Source organism: Cinclus cinclus, chromosome 5 (genome assembly GCF_963662255.1).
Source record: "Cinclus cinclus chromosome 5, bCinCin1.1, whole genome shotgun sequence".
Lineage (NCBI taxonomy): Eukaryota > Metazoa > Chordata > Aves > Passeriformes > Cinclidae > Cinclus > Cinclus cinclus.
This window is the reverse complement of record NC_085050.1, coordinates 18,011,851-18,026,787: the sequence shown is the minus strand read 5'-3', so window position 1 is coordinate 18,026,787 and position 14,937 is coordinate 18,011,851. Positions and strand designations below refer to the sequence as shown.

Here is a 14,937-nt window from a genome sequence, read left to right as displayed (position 1 = left end):
CCTGTCTCAGTGAAAGGAAATAACTTATTTTTAAAATAAACAGTAACAAACCAATAACAAAAAAAGTAAAAAGGTATGAAGTTCAAAGGTAGATCAAGCAGTATGAAATGAATTAAATTTAGAGATCTATTTTCACTGGAATAATAACTTAATAAAATCATAATCTAATCAGTTAAATGGATAACCCAAGTGAGATTCTGGAGTAACATTACAACTTTTACATAATATCTACATTTTGTCCAGAGCAGTTAAAGAGGAAACATATACTTGCAAAATACTCCTAAGCAACCTGATAGTACTAGGTAGAAGCAATTATCTCACATTGAACAGCTAGAATTCACACAGGAAAAGAAGCAGGTGGTGCTCCCCATACAAGAGAGCAGTAGGGGCAAAGAAAGGAGACAGCTACTCTAGAACAGCATCTACTCCAATGGCTCTTGTGATAATTAGAAGGTTCTGCTTCTTTCCAATTGATTCAAACCTGGAGCATACAAACCCCTTAATTACTGCCGTAAAATCTGTTACACTTTTATAACTAAGTATTTATGTGAAGAGAGAGGAGTTACACCCTTTTTACTACAGTCTAATCTGGGATGAGAAATAAAACTTCAGCTCCTTGATTCAACTGCTTTTACTAACTGGACAAGTTTCCAGGGAGATAAGAGAATGCTCACCAAACTTCACTTAAAAAAGGCTGAGTCTGAAGTCCCAAAAGTCTGTGTAATTTGGACATAAACCAGGCAAATTTAGCTCAGTGCCATTGCCATTTTGAACTATGTTGTCAGGCTTTGATGGGAAATTTCCTCAAGAACCCAGAGAAACTGCACAGCAAAGCTGAGAGATTTTTTTTTCCAGACAGACATTTTCAAATGAAAAATTATTTTGCTATGGTATTCTCACTAAGTTTGGTTTCTATTCCATTTTTTGCTCTTTGCCTGTGGGCTTTCTTTCTTTATGCTCGCCAAATGGACTAGAAAGAACAGGATCAAGCTGGCTGCACTTTATGTATCCCATCTTGCTCTCTGCTTACAGTCTACTGGGTATGCTGAGTATTGACCACATATGGAAAGTGATGGTCTTTGTGCTGAAGAGTGAAGGTATGGCCACAGCAATAAACATTTCTACAATGGTCTGACAGTTTTCAGGGATTTGACATATTCCACCAGTTGAAAATTGAACCTACAAGTCTGAAAAATCACTCGTATGTCAGATCTGATGACAGTACTGGGTCACTCTTCAATTTCATAGTAGCAGAAAATAGCGTGAATTTCCCACCTGGCATTTTAGTAAAATAAACTATTTTTTTATATTTTTCTAGTGTACTCAGAAGAACATAAAATGCAGTACATGTTTGCTTAGTATCCATCAGTTGTGCCTGTCTGAGTCACTTGACAAAGTATTTTCTCTGATCTTATACTCGATTTTTGGTTACATCAATAGCAAGAGAATTTTAAGAAAAAAAATAATAATGCAGGAGGCCAGTGAGAAACTTTCAAGTCTCTCTTGAGAGACTGTCTTGACAGGAGGAATCTGATGCGTCTGGGAAAACAGAATTAATTTACACTGACTCTATTCAACTGTAATGACAAGCTTTAAAACAGGCTCTGAGATGTACTTGTTCTCCTTATCGCTATCTTTTAGTTCTTACTGAGTTTTTCTTATTCTAATTGTACAGGAAGGGCCACAAATTCTGCTGGTGAACATAACTTGTTATTAATCCCTACATGGCTGTTTGCTATTACTAGGACAGACAACAGTGCCAAACTTTTCCAATACAGTCTAGATCAAACCAATTAATTTTACAGATGCTTTTAGAGAACCCTTCTTGTTCAAGCTGGGTTTGATGCCACCAGCATCTTGCAGAGCCTCATCCATATCCTGGTGTTCTGGAGGGGCTTCACTGAAGACCATACTTGGTGTTAGGCTAAGTATGTCCACAAAAGAGAGTGTTTGAACTGAACAGTTCCATGTAGTGGGATGTAATGTAATGTAATATAATGTAATTTGCTAGGAATTTTTAGGGGCTGATTACCCACTCGAACACCTGTGCCCACCATCCAACCCATTTTTTGAGCATTTCCACCCTAGGCAAGCTAGGAAGAACCCAATCAGCTCTTTTCCAATGAAGACTTTGGTATTTGGAGGCCAGAAGTATCTCCAGACAAAAGTGTGCCTAAGAGTTAGATGCTCCAACATCACAGGGCTTTGGAGAAACCAGGATTTAAAACAAAATTATTTGAAGCATTTGCATATAAATTTATGCATAAAATATTACTACTAGAAAATCTGTAGAACAGAACATTCTAGACTGTGGATTTTCAGTGACTCAGAAAATCTCAAAGTTAGCACACTTTTCTTGGTTATATGTGTTTGTTCATTTCCAAAATAATTTCATTTACAAACTTGCAGTCTCTCCTCTGCCCCACCATCTTACAGCTTTCCCCTCAATTCTTTCCATGAGCATTCTACTCATCCACTGCCTGCACACCCTGCTCTTAACTGCTGCTTTGCCTTGGTTTCCCCCCCTTCTTTGGCCAAACCTCACCGCCAAGTTTCCCCCTAGAGTTGGTTTGTGCAGATCATAGTCTGTTCCTGACTCTTCCCCAAAATTCTTTTTTCATTCTCTCTCTAGAAGAGATACTCTACTCTGAATTCCAGTATTCAGTTGCACCAACTAAGTCATAAGATAGCTTAAAAAGAGAAAAAAATCAGAAGACAATGAAGACTGTCTCCAATTTTAATAGTACAGGAAGCATCTAGTACACAAAGGAAAGCAATATATTGAAGGTCTGAAACCACTGAAGAGGAAAAGAGAAACACCATCATTTTAGTGATCTTTGTTGTTTGCTTAAGATGTGTCCTTCATGGGCTTGACTGACCACAAAAGGATTCAACACAAATTAATATCTGCTAAACTGCTTCTGATCTGCAGATCACGTTGTCCTGCTGACAGACCACGCATGGTGAAGTAGAAGAGCTGGTACAGGATAGTGAAACCAGCAATCAACCTAAGAAAATTTAGAGGGTGCAGCTGGAATACAAATGGACAAAAAGCAGTCTCTAAAGAAGGAAAGGCAAAGGTAAAGGAAAGAAAACAAATATGGGAACAGACAAAAGCTAAATGTAATGGTAACCCAAACACAGTATACCTCCTCCAAAATGTGTGCACGAAGTTTTGAGCATGCGGTTATCATCACATTAACATGAACATGAAATAGAATAATGCCAATATAAATTACCAAGAGTATTAAAATGAGTGTTTTATCCTTGATAGTTTATATCCTCATTCAGAGGTATTTAAACCCTGATTAAATGGAACCCTGAAACATCCACGAAGAGTGAGATTGAATCTACCTTCAGGAGACAAGCACTACATGTTTTCATTACATTTCAATTACATAGCCTGTCCAGATCTTAAGGATTTACCCTGGGTTTTTACTCATATATTTCCTTACAGCTGGACATAGATATAATGATGATGTTAGTGCAGCAAACAAATATTGACAAAAAGAGGAAGCAAAATTTGAAGCAATCCCTTTACTGGCTTACCTATGGATACAAACCCAGGCTATTTTCTTTCTTAATTTATGACAAAGATGCTGACTTCTGAAAGCTGTGTTCTAGAAATGTTGATTACATCTCCTACAAATTAAAACTGTTGTTTAAATCTCTTACATATGTTTACCTGAGTACATGCATAAATGAGCCACAGTAGCTTAGATCTAATTCTGAATGTGTAATTTGTCCAGGCAAAAAAAAAAGTTTTTTAGAAAGTTTGGAGCTTTCTTAATAAAATGTAGAAAATGCTTAGAAAAGTGGAGGGTAATCTGGTGAAAAGACAGATGAAATCAAGATACTAAGGGAAAGATTGATCACAAAGCAGAATTGCATAGGAGGAAGATGAAACACTAGAAGCAGATAACTTTATCTAGTGAATGTATAGAGGAAGAAAGCAGAGAAGATAACAGATCTAGAGACAAAGGCAACGGGATGGTAGCTGAAGAGGAGGGTTGAAAGATGATTTTTTGTCTCAGGCATTCACTGTGTTCTAATACTGGCAAGGCAGTGGTGTAAAAGCAGTTACTGCAGCAGGCAGGAAAAAAAAAAAAAACCAAAAACAAGCTACCCTGTTAGTTTTGCAATAAAACAGCAGAGTAGTACTCCTGAAACCTGCAATTTTACTTCCTGGTTTTGTTGGAAACTTCAGTTTTCTTGGGCAAGGCAATCACTACTCTCTTCAGTTTCTTATTTTTAAATTAGGGTGATAGTATTTCTTTCCGATCATCTTCTTCTTAACTTGGTTATCTGAGTTATGACAGGACCTGTATCTCAATCTGTTCCTGCCTAGAGGCTGGCAAAATAGCCTGTTTCTGATTGGGAATGTTACATTGGAGTTTTGCAGTAACCACGAGTAAGTAAGGCACAGAGCAACAGAAAAAGCCAAAGAAAATTACAGAAGTCTTGATATCAGGAACTAAAAGCAATTACTTAAAAATACATATTTGGGTTCTTTTATTTTCTTTCTGATCCTATCAAATGTACTCAAGGCACATTTCAGCTTATTTTTAATTGATTCCCTTGAATCTTACTTTTACTTCAAAAGAAAGTGGTTATTCTCATACAAGAGCTTGGGCTTTCTGAAAAACACCAGCTCTCATCAGCCTTTTGATAAAATCATAAGAGCTGAAAACATTGAGAGCTCCTTTTGTTTTAATAACCTCTCTTTCTTGAATATTTACTTCTCATTTGAATACTTATCATCAATAAAAATTAAAACCTTATGTTTGTGAGGAGTGTGAGCATATTTGGGATTAAAATGAGTGACATCCCTCAAAAATGAGGGCTTTTGAAGGGTTATCTTTCTTAAAGCAGTGCTCTTTCTGCAAAAGTATTCTGAATCCAGCATGCTACACAACCAAGTAAACAAAGGAGAGAAATTCTGTAAATAAGAAGCAGAACTGGGAAAAAGATTCTGTTTGGTTCATCTGCACTAGCAGTTGTATAACTTTAATTATTAACAACACAAAGAAGATTACTGCATTTCTAATATAATTAACAAGTCTTTTAAGCAGTGGTTTAAATTGTAGTTATTGTTAATTTAATTTTATTTTCATTATTTGCTATTTGCCTGTGCAAATGAAGTGCTGTTTTCAGAAACAGTTTGATGAGAAGCCTGCTACAAGATGCAGAATTGGGATATATAATACACATGACAAGGTAAACCACAGAAAAATATGGACAAATAGCAAAGATGAATGTACCCTCACCAGCATTTAAGTTACAGCATGCCTAGAGTTGAGGAACAGCTAATATAGGAGAAAATGGTTTAGAATTTGGAGAAAATGCCTAAGTTAATAATTTGCAGGTAAAATGTATGAACTTCGTAACTATTCAACTACAGTTCCATACTAAAACTATCTTATCTCCTGGACTTTTTTTTTTCTTTTTAATATGGAGATGACCACAGGCATTTATTAAAATTTATAATCTTCCATTCAAAGAGAGCTCATGCTGAGTTTAGCTATGGCCTATGTTTTTTTCCATATATGCCATTAATTAGGCACCTGGAACAGAAATGTTCTCAGTGGCAGGCCAAGGCATCAGCTGCTCAAAGGGATGTGAAATTGTCAAACGGGGCTCTCTAAGCTGTTTTAGAGAACAGAAGGACATTGTGCCTAGACACCAAACCACAAACAAATCTTAACAATGGGTAAATTGTGGTAAGGAACAAGGCATGCATATTTTATCATGTTGTTTTGTGCTGTTTGTGGTGTTATTGAAAACAAAGAGTACTTATGGGTTAAACTGCTCAAATACTCCATGCAATTATACTTGGACTCTGCCTGGAAAACGCGCCGTGCTAGGAGTACAATAAAGATCGCACATGATGTGCCTCATGGTAGAGCTGGTCTATGGGGATGTTGTACCCACGGGAGCTGCAGAGGACATGGCTGGAGCAGAGCCACCAGGAAGGGTGAGGAGCGCTGTGCGGGTGCCGTGCCTGGGTTTCAGTGCTGATGGAGGAGCGTCTGTGCCAGCGGCGAAATAAAGAAGTCAATTCAACTCCTGGGTCATTAGGTTTTTACACCTCCGTGAACTGAGCAACAACGGAGATCTGTGCCCAAAGTGGGCAGCGTTCAACTGTCGTGCTCTGAGAGTGGTTGCCTGTCCTCCCCCTGTGGCTCATATTACACACACAACACAAGTGTGTACATAATTTTGTTACACATATATATATAATACTAAAGCCTCCAGGATGCCGCTCCCCTCATCGACCAATCCTCACGGAAGTCTGGCTGTCCAGAGCCTGGGATGGCAGCAGTGGCAAGCTGTTATGCAGGAGGCGCACGTAGGGAGAGGAGGACCATTCTCAGGGACACGCACCCCAGGCACACCCGCACGCACAGCCCTCGGCAGGTGCCGCTCGGGCCCCGCCGCTCTGCCCCGCGGCCCGGCCTGGCCCAGCCCAGCCCGGCCCGGTCCCGCCGGCAGCTCGGCCGGTCCCGGCGGCGTTCGGGGGGCAGGGCGGGCCGGCAGAGGTGGCCGCAGTCCCCGCCTCTCCCGCGGGTTGCTCGGCGAAGGCCGGGCCGGGAGGAGACGCTCACCGGCGCCGCGGCCCGCCGGAGCCATGAGCTCCCACCGCAGCGAGAGCGACTGGCAGGGTCTGCTGAGCGAGGTGAGGCGGCGGCGGGGCCGCGGGCTGGGGCGCCGGGCTCCGAGGCAGAGCGGCGGGCGAGCCCGGCTGCTCCCCGCGCCTCGAGGAAATGCCGCGGAGACAGGCACAGCCGCCGGCTGGGGAACAGGGCCGAGCGGCGGGCGCCGAGCCGAGCCGAGCCGAGCCGAGCCGAGCCGAGCCGGTCACGGCCGCCCTGTGCGGCCACGTCTGCCGCCGGCCCTGCCTTGCTCGGGTGCCGCCGCGGCCCTGCGCTGCTGCGGAGTACCGGCAGCAAGGGCCTGCGATCCGCTCCGTGTATTGACCTCCCTGGGGCTGCAGAGAGCGGCTTGTGGGCGCTGCCGCTGCTGTAGCTGGTTTGAAACGGATTCCCTGAACTGCGGGTAGGACCGAGGCTCGGGCCGGGAGCAGCGCAGCCCAGCTGCGGCACCGGCCTGGGTGACCGGGCTGCCCCTGTGCCGTATGCCTTGTGTTCTTCCTTCACTTGAATCACATATGAAAGGGTTTTGAGACCCATGGTGACATTTATACTGTGGGAGAAAAGAATGTAATAGCACCGTGCTCATGAGCCTCAACAGGTGGAGGGTTTTCCAGTTACACGAATAGAAACTTCATTGTCCACTGCATCTCCGTTAAAACATCCACGTCATTTACAGGTGCACATTTTTATGTAGGGTAGGTTACCAAACTCAAAGCAACTTGAGGTCAATATTATTTAAAGGAGTATAATTGAAGACAAATCTGTTTATTAGCCAAACTCATGAGGTAGGCTGGCATGCTGATTTTTACATTGCATTACTGTAAAAATAGTATTTTTCTGCTTACAGCTAGCAGATAAAACTTCTGTGCAAATGGCATTGGATGGATAATATGGATAAATATGCTGGATAAACCTGACCGAGTCTACTGTTTATTCGCAGGTGAATTCCCCTCATTCAGGAGGGCTTTGCCTCCATTATATTAACTGAATGTAAGGCCTAAGACCCTGACCTGTTGAAGAGATATTTGAGTTTAGGGTGTTGAACCTGTCGCTACTCCTGGTGATTTCAATGTGAGTTTTTATGGCCCAGATCTGTGCTAGTACAGTACATTCAGAATTGGAGACTGTCTGTGGACACAGTACTTCCAAAGACACAAAATGGTCCAAGAGAAAGTGAAAAGTGCACTTTTAGTAGTATCCTGGTTGTGCACTGTTGAATAATTTCTCAAATGGAGTTTTATTTGGGATGAGAGTGATTTTAGATGGGAGAAAGATCATGAGGTGTGTTCAGAGGAAATGTTGCTTTTCCTTTCTTTAAAAAGTAATTTAGAATTACTTTGGAACTTTTTTACTTTTTATATAGTTTAAACTGAAAACTCAGTCCTAAAATTGACCATTAACTTCAGTTTAGGGGCTTCTTGATTGTAGTAAAGTTTAATGACTCTGCTAAGATACATTCTTGTAGATATGTAAATATACATATAATTTCTTTTTTTTTTTTCAGGAAAAAATAGAGGCATAGTGATTTATATTCCACCTTTCCTTCCTTTCTCTCTGTTTCCACAACAGGCTTACAGACTGTTTTTCTGGGTGAAGCCTGTAGAATGTGCTGTCAAGATACAGGTTTTCCTCTTTTGCCTTCCTCTTCCTTTGGCTGTTGTAATTCACTCCATGTGTTTTACCCATTAACTCCAACATCCTGATGGGTCTGTGAGAAAGTGGCTCAGACTTCTGAAGTAACTTGTAATAAATTTTTTGAATTTACCCTATCACTCAGTGGTACAGATTTTCTCAAGGCCTCCTAGTTTCAGTGTCTGCTGGGTAATTTTTTTTCCCCCATGCATTTCATAAAAATCTTGAAATGCTTTCAAAATGCAAGGTAACACAAGCAAGAAAATACATGGTGGCTCTAAACAAACTATCTCCCATTGCAGGTGGCAGACAGTTAAAACATAAGATGGGGGTTAAAAATCTTGGTGTAACAGACCAGAAACTTATGGATTCAGACCTGTGGTCACATACTTTTGCATTTGTATCAGCCAAATCCTCCGGGTTTGAAAGGTAGGAGTAATTGAAATACTTGTCAAAGCAACTGTAACTTTTAAAACTATGGTACTGCAGGTGTTAAGAAAAGTGGTATGGATGCATATTTGATCCTTCCGCACAAACACTTGTACACATACCATTTATTTCTGTAGGTTGCCTTTATATTTTCATTAGAAAAAAAGATTTTTTTTTTGTCTGTTTCAGTCTTTTTCTGTACTTACTCTTCTTTTTCCTTTTGTCTTTGATTCTATATCAGTGCCTTTTGCTCTGTACCGTCACATATCTATCTCTGTTTTTATTATGCTCACCACTAACTTCTTGCTTGTTCTTTTGCCTCTATATTTATGTATTTTTCCACTTATTTTACAGCCACACATATGTCAGGCCTAGTGTGCACCTGGTACTCTGAACAATCTTTGTACCACGTATACCTTGAGCATTCTTTAAGCTAACTGAATAGGATGACGTAGGTAGGAATACTGGGACAAAGCCAACTTAGCAAACACTGAAGGAGCATAAAAGAGTCATTATTTCCATTGATAATCCCACAAGCTGGATGCAGAAGAACTCACTTCAGGAGCAAGAATCCTAAAATAAATTTTACTTGTTCTCTAGCTAAGTTCATGTATTGGTGATGGATGTATGGAGATACATATATAGATATATACATATATAAAAGATTAATTACCCTGTTGAGTTACCATGTAATTTTTCTGCTTGGACTCCTGGTTTTCATCTGTCGTTTATGTCACTCAGTGACCCATGTTTAGAGTATTTAAAATCTGGTGTAAATCTGTAGGGTGAAGATTGGTCAGTAACTGCTGGTTTGACACAAGAGGCTAAGCTGTAGCAAGAGCTTGCTTGCTGGTGGCCCAAGTCCTCCATAAACCAGTGATCTTCATAAATGTCAAAATACTATCGCAAGAGTACGTTCCATTCCTCATCCCCATCCCTGAGTTGTTCAAGGCCAGTTTGGATGGGAGTCTGAGCAACCTACTCTAGCTGAAGGTGTCCTGCCCATGGCAGCAGATTTGGAACTAGATGGTCTTCAAGGTCTCTCAGATTTGCCAACTTCTAGAGTAAAACCCAATGTCAAAATGCTTCTTTTGTCACCTCCCACGCATTAGAGTGTTTAGTGTATGCTGTTTACAGCTACTCATATGTGACTGCCTCCTAAAGTTGGTTTGAAGTGATGTAATGTCTGTTTAATTTTTCATTCACAAGAGGCTATTTCTTGGTTATTGACTATATATGGTCTTTAGCAGCATAGACGGAGGTGATGTGCTTGTCTCTTGAGCTCCCTTGCGTAGTAGTTTTGAACTGACCAAACTGCTGAGCAGTAGTTCTAGTTGAAATAGCTAGATTTCAATATGATTTCCAGACATGAGTTCTGAAGAGATACCTAACCCGCTTGTAATTGGCAGAACACACCTTTCCCATTGGTTGCACAAATTTTTATGTGGACAAGAGAGCAAAGGAAGGAAAACTGGTAAGAATTTCATGTTTGTATTATCTTTGAAGCATTCTGTCATGTTTCCTTCTCAAAGTGTGAAATGTAATCTGCCAAACCTCTACGAGTCTTTAACAAAGCTTCTAACAGGCCTTGGAGCCACTAGTTTAACAGCTTTTCTTAATGTGGACAAATGCAGGGGCTGTAGGGAAGAGCAAAATGGCACAGATACTCTAAGGTCTCTGGTTGGTTTGGTTGGCATTGTAGTGACTTTGACATTTGGAAAATGAAATAAAAATGCTATAAGAGCTGGCATTGTGATTTACTGCACTCCAAAATTCTCTGGAGCTGTTGGAGAACGCTTTGAAGACCTGCATGCTGGACTTCTGGGCAGCAAAAAAAGTGTTTGCTTTTCATGTTTCCATGTTTCAGGTTGGCTAAGAGACCCACAGACATGTTGTGAAACAGAAAGAAATTAATAATATTGTCTGATGCACAGCGTACAAAACTTCTGAGGGCTGGGCCACATCGCACATTAGTGTTAACTACTAAATTGTGGTATTCCTAAAGGGCCAGTGAATACGTTGTGGTGCAGTATTGCCATCAAGACAAGACATGGTGTTCTGAGGAGCTGCTTATATCACTTCTGTCATCAGTGTCAGGCTGTCATAACAGCCTGCTTTGTGTTTCCGCAGACAGTGAAGCAAGAGCTGGGCAGCAGGAAAAGCAGAGTTGATATGGTGGGATAAACCCAAGGTCACTGTATTATTTCAGGTTTTATCAGAGATAAATCATATCAAGAAGTGAGATAGCAAGCAAATGACCAGTTAAAAAAGTGTATTTCTCTGGGTGTCTGAGTGCTTGACTCTTTCAGATAAGTTAACAGCTTAATCTCAAGTCAAGGGGAGCAACATCATAGAAACACAGTCAACAAACATCCCAAGCTGTGAGATTGCAGTGCATTTTGGGACCCTTGAGTTTCTAAAACAAAATTGTCTCCAAGAGTACAGTCAGGAGAAATTTGATAAAACTTAAGGCAGTTTGGTGGCAATTGGATCTCTTGATAAAAGATGGTGAGTGGACTTCGTGGTTTCTCAGCATGGTAGATGATGGATTTCAAGGTCCAATGAAATGTAGTAGCCCTTCAGCATTTGAGGGCACAAGGCCCTCAAGTCTCAAGAGAAGACAGAATATGATCCACAGTGTTTCCAAAGCACAGATTGGAGATAGTATCACTGCTTCTGCTCTCGGAAAATTAGATGTTTTCCATGACGTTAATTGTCATTAAATACCAAAATATAAGCCAGTAATTTGTACAAATTAAAAAAAACCCAAAAACTAAAACTGATAGGAATTCAGTGTGTTTATTGGTTTAAAAAAAAGAAAGTCTAAAACCTTGACCGTGTTCCAGCTTCATCAGATTATTAGACCGTGTCTACAGCGTCATTAATGAGATCTACCCAGATTTGTCACTAAAAATAGCAATGGGTATAGTATGTGTTGGATGTAGAGGGTCACCTTGGAGCAGTAACACTCTCCTGTAATGTCAGTCTCTTTTTACTCAATTTCACTGAAGTAGTCATCTGGCTGTAAAGCAGTTCAGCAGTAATGTAGAATGTCATACATATTCCTTTAATTATTATGATCTTCCTTGTAGCAATTATAATTTACTTTATTGCAGATAACAGCACGTTGGTAGATAGAAGTCACTAGACAGATTTGAAAAGTTGTACATTGTAACTTCTAGGCTGAATTTATAGCAGCTGATTGTTATTTAACTTTGTTTTTAAAATTCATAGATTATTTTGTCCAAATTATTAAAAAGAAACAAAAAGCAATAAGAACATTTTGTGGTAACTACAGTGCATAACAGAATTCACTTGTTTCGCTGAGAGACAGCAGCTGAGATATGGGCTTTCCTTCAGTTGCAAGGGAAGAAGTCTCTACGTAAGTGAATGCCAGAAGCATCTACTGAATACTTTTTTTTGGACTGTTTGAGATAATTTGCCTTATTGCTTTCATTGCTCCAAAGCAACTTGTCACACCTCTATGTTCATTTTGACAGCATACCAATTTTGTTGCACTTATTTGTCCATATAAGGGAAATTGCTGATGGGACTCAGTTATTTCCCTGACTAGAACCCATTTCTGGTATACAGTTGTTAGGTCATTTTATGGCCATTATTGCTACATTTTTTTAACATTCAGAAACAAATATATTGAAAAACCTCTTTGAGGTCTGTCTTTGTGAAATTTGGTTTTCCTTCAGCAATGGTAATGGGAACTGCAAACATAGGAATAATCAGATTCCACAGAAATGCTCTGGCTTTATTGTTTCTTGTACCATAAGCCCATGGAAACAAATTATTACCTTATTACTGTTTTATTCTATTTATTTGGGAAAGTCAATATGTGTAAAAGGCAAAAATTGCTTCAGAAAATCTTTTATGTGGTCGTTTTTATAGTAAAATCCAAATAGGACATTGAGGAGAGATGCCAACAACATCAGTACATAGTTCATCTAGTTAAAACAGATTTTAAACAAGGTGGCCATCATTATTCCTTTTCATTTAGACCCTGAACATTACTGTCTCCACAATCTGTTTATGGTTTGTTATCCTCAGGCTAATAGGTAGTGGAGAGTTCCCCAGCCCCTGCCAGTGCTGCTGTAAAAGGTGAAGCCTTCTCATATGCTCTGAGTGTGTCCTTTGTAGAGAGCTGTGACTCATGGCAGAAGCAAGATTTGTTTGCTGCTAGGTCTGTGTTTCCTGCTGGGTAAGTAGTGGGTTTTACAGTCTAATCCACATGCTCTGGTTCACTCCTGACTCTCATACATGGTTTCATCCAGCAGCGCTTGAGGCAAGGCTTGCAGGCACCTATGGGTATTGTGGGTGTATAAGACAGTTTGGCTTCTTTTCACTCCCATTTCGTGCGTCGTGTAGGCTGCTCTACTCTACACAGGTGTTGGCTGGATGGGTCAGCTTCATTCTTCCTGGGATTCTTCCTGGGATTCTTCCTGTTAAAGGGACAGGACAGGCTACTTGGTTCAGGGCTTTAGGCCGTTTGGGTTGTTCTTTTTTTCTTTTTTAAGTGATTGTGAAGTTTGCTTTTAGTCACTTTTTATTTACAACTGCTTTATCAGATAGTTAATATTTAAAAACAATTTAGCAAAGACTTATTTTAGAATTACTTAGGGGATGAAACAGGGACAAAAAGAAGAGAGACTGACAAATGTTTCACTGTAAGCAAGTTTGAAGCAGTTTACTATAATCACTTACTGACAATATTAAAGTTTAGCTTTTCATGCCTTTCAGTCCTTTATCAAGGGATTTGACATTTGTGTAAGGTATCAGTAGGGACATAAGTACATAGGTGTACTTGCCTTTGTTGGTGCCAAGGCATCATAATCCAGAAAATTTATGGCAGGATTTCAACTTCAGTATTGCCAGAAATAAAATTAATCCAAGGTGGAAGTGTCCTTTTTGAGAGTTCAGATCCTTCTTGGAACTGCTTTGCTCATTTCCTTCCCACTTTTTTGCAACTAAGCATTTACCATTTTTGGAAAAGGTTGCCTGTTACTAGTATACCAAACTCAGGTTTTTTTTTCTTCTCATTGGCTTGAAATTGAGGTTAACAAAGTTAATTCCAAGCAAATAGTACACACAAAGAATGATTTTTGTCCCAAAGAAGAGCACTGACTTGAACAGTATGGAAGTGCTGATGTTCTTGCTTTGTGCAAGAGCCCATAATGACGAAGTATTCTTGTCAGAGGATATAATGAAACTATAAATTGCTTTCATGACTGCTGTGGTATTTGGTCTCTTGCAGATCACATTCAGAAAGTATTTTGAGCCATGTCTTATATCAGTAACATCAGAAATAGAAATACGTACTTTAGCATGAGCAGTGTCAAGTGATGGGTAGTAAGAATCTGCTGATCAAACATCGTGTTAAGTGAAAAAAGGTACCTGAAAGTTCTGATAGATAACATTGAGGATGACATGGACGTTACTCTTGCTTTCAATGGGGAAGGGCAATGAAGCAGATCAGACTAATGCAGAACAGCTAAGATTTGTGAGTTCTGCTTTGCTTAGTGCATGAACCCTTCACATGAGAAGTGGTGGCTGCAGGGGAAGGCTCATCTCTGTCTTCCCTCCCCTTTTTGGTGTTTGCAGCATTCCTGCATTATTTCCTTTTTTTTTTTTTGCCTCAAACGAGCATGTGCCTGTAGTATCACAGCATAATTAAGTTTCTTTTACATGTGACATTAGGGCATCACACTGTAATTATTTTGTAGTCAAGGTAAATGTTGGTTATCATTCATGCAGCCCCTTCTGCTGTAACATAGTCCCATTTCAGTGTCCAGTTGGAAGGCTGAGCCTAGAGGACATGGCTGGTAGTGGGGAGAAGGCTGGCAGTGGGAAGTGAAGCTGGAACAATTGGTTGCTACCTGGGAGCTGGGTATTGGTGAAGACATGTAGAAAAGGGATTTTGCAAATGCTTCTTCCTTCTAGCACCTTTGTCAGGGCTTCTGGGCAAATTGCAAGGTTCTTCATGCTGTTGCATATAAAGAAAAGAATGAGAAACTCAAATTGGTAAATTTTTCAAAGTCACCATGGTCAGGTGAACATGTGACCTTACCGATGGATTTCAAGTTTTCTATACGAGATATTTTCCCCATGATTGTTATTAAAAACTTGACTTTTAGCAGACTTTGATCTTGTGCAGTCTTCCTCCAACTCTTCAGATAAGAACTTGACCCTCTTGTACCCAGTGCTGGCTTGGGTA

At 40.2% G+C, this 14,937-nt stretch overlaps 1 protein-coding gene across 1 annotated transcript in view; it reads left to right on the top strand.

Moving 5' to 3' along the window:
* The first annotated feature begins 6,628 nt into the window (after nt 1-6,628).
* Nucleotides 6,629-14,937, top strand: part of CCDC149 (coiled-coil domain containing 149) — a 46,911-nt gene continuing 38,602 nt past the window's right edge. The window contains exon 1 of the mRNA XM_062493429.1: nt 6,629-6,676. Within this exon, the coding sequence (XP_062349413.1) occupies nt 6,629-6,676 (48 nt within the window). The remainder of the gene's footprint in view (nt 6,677-14,937) is intronic.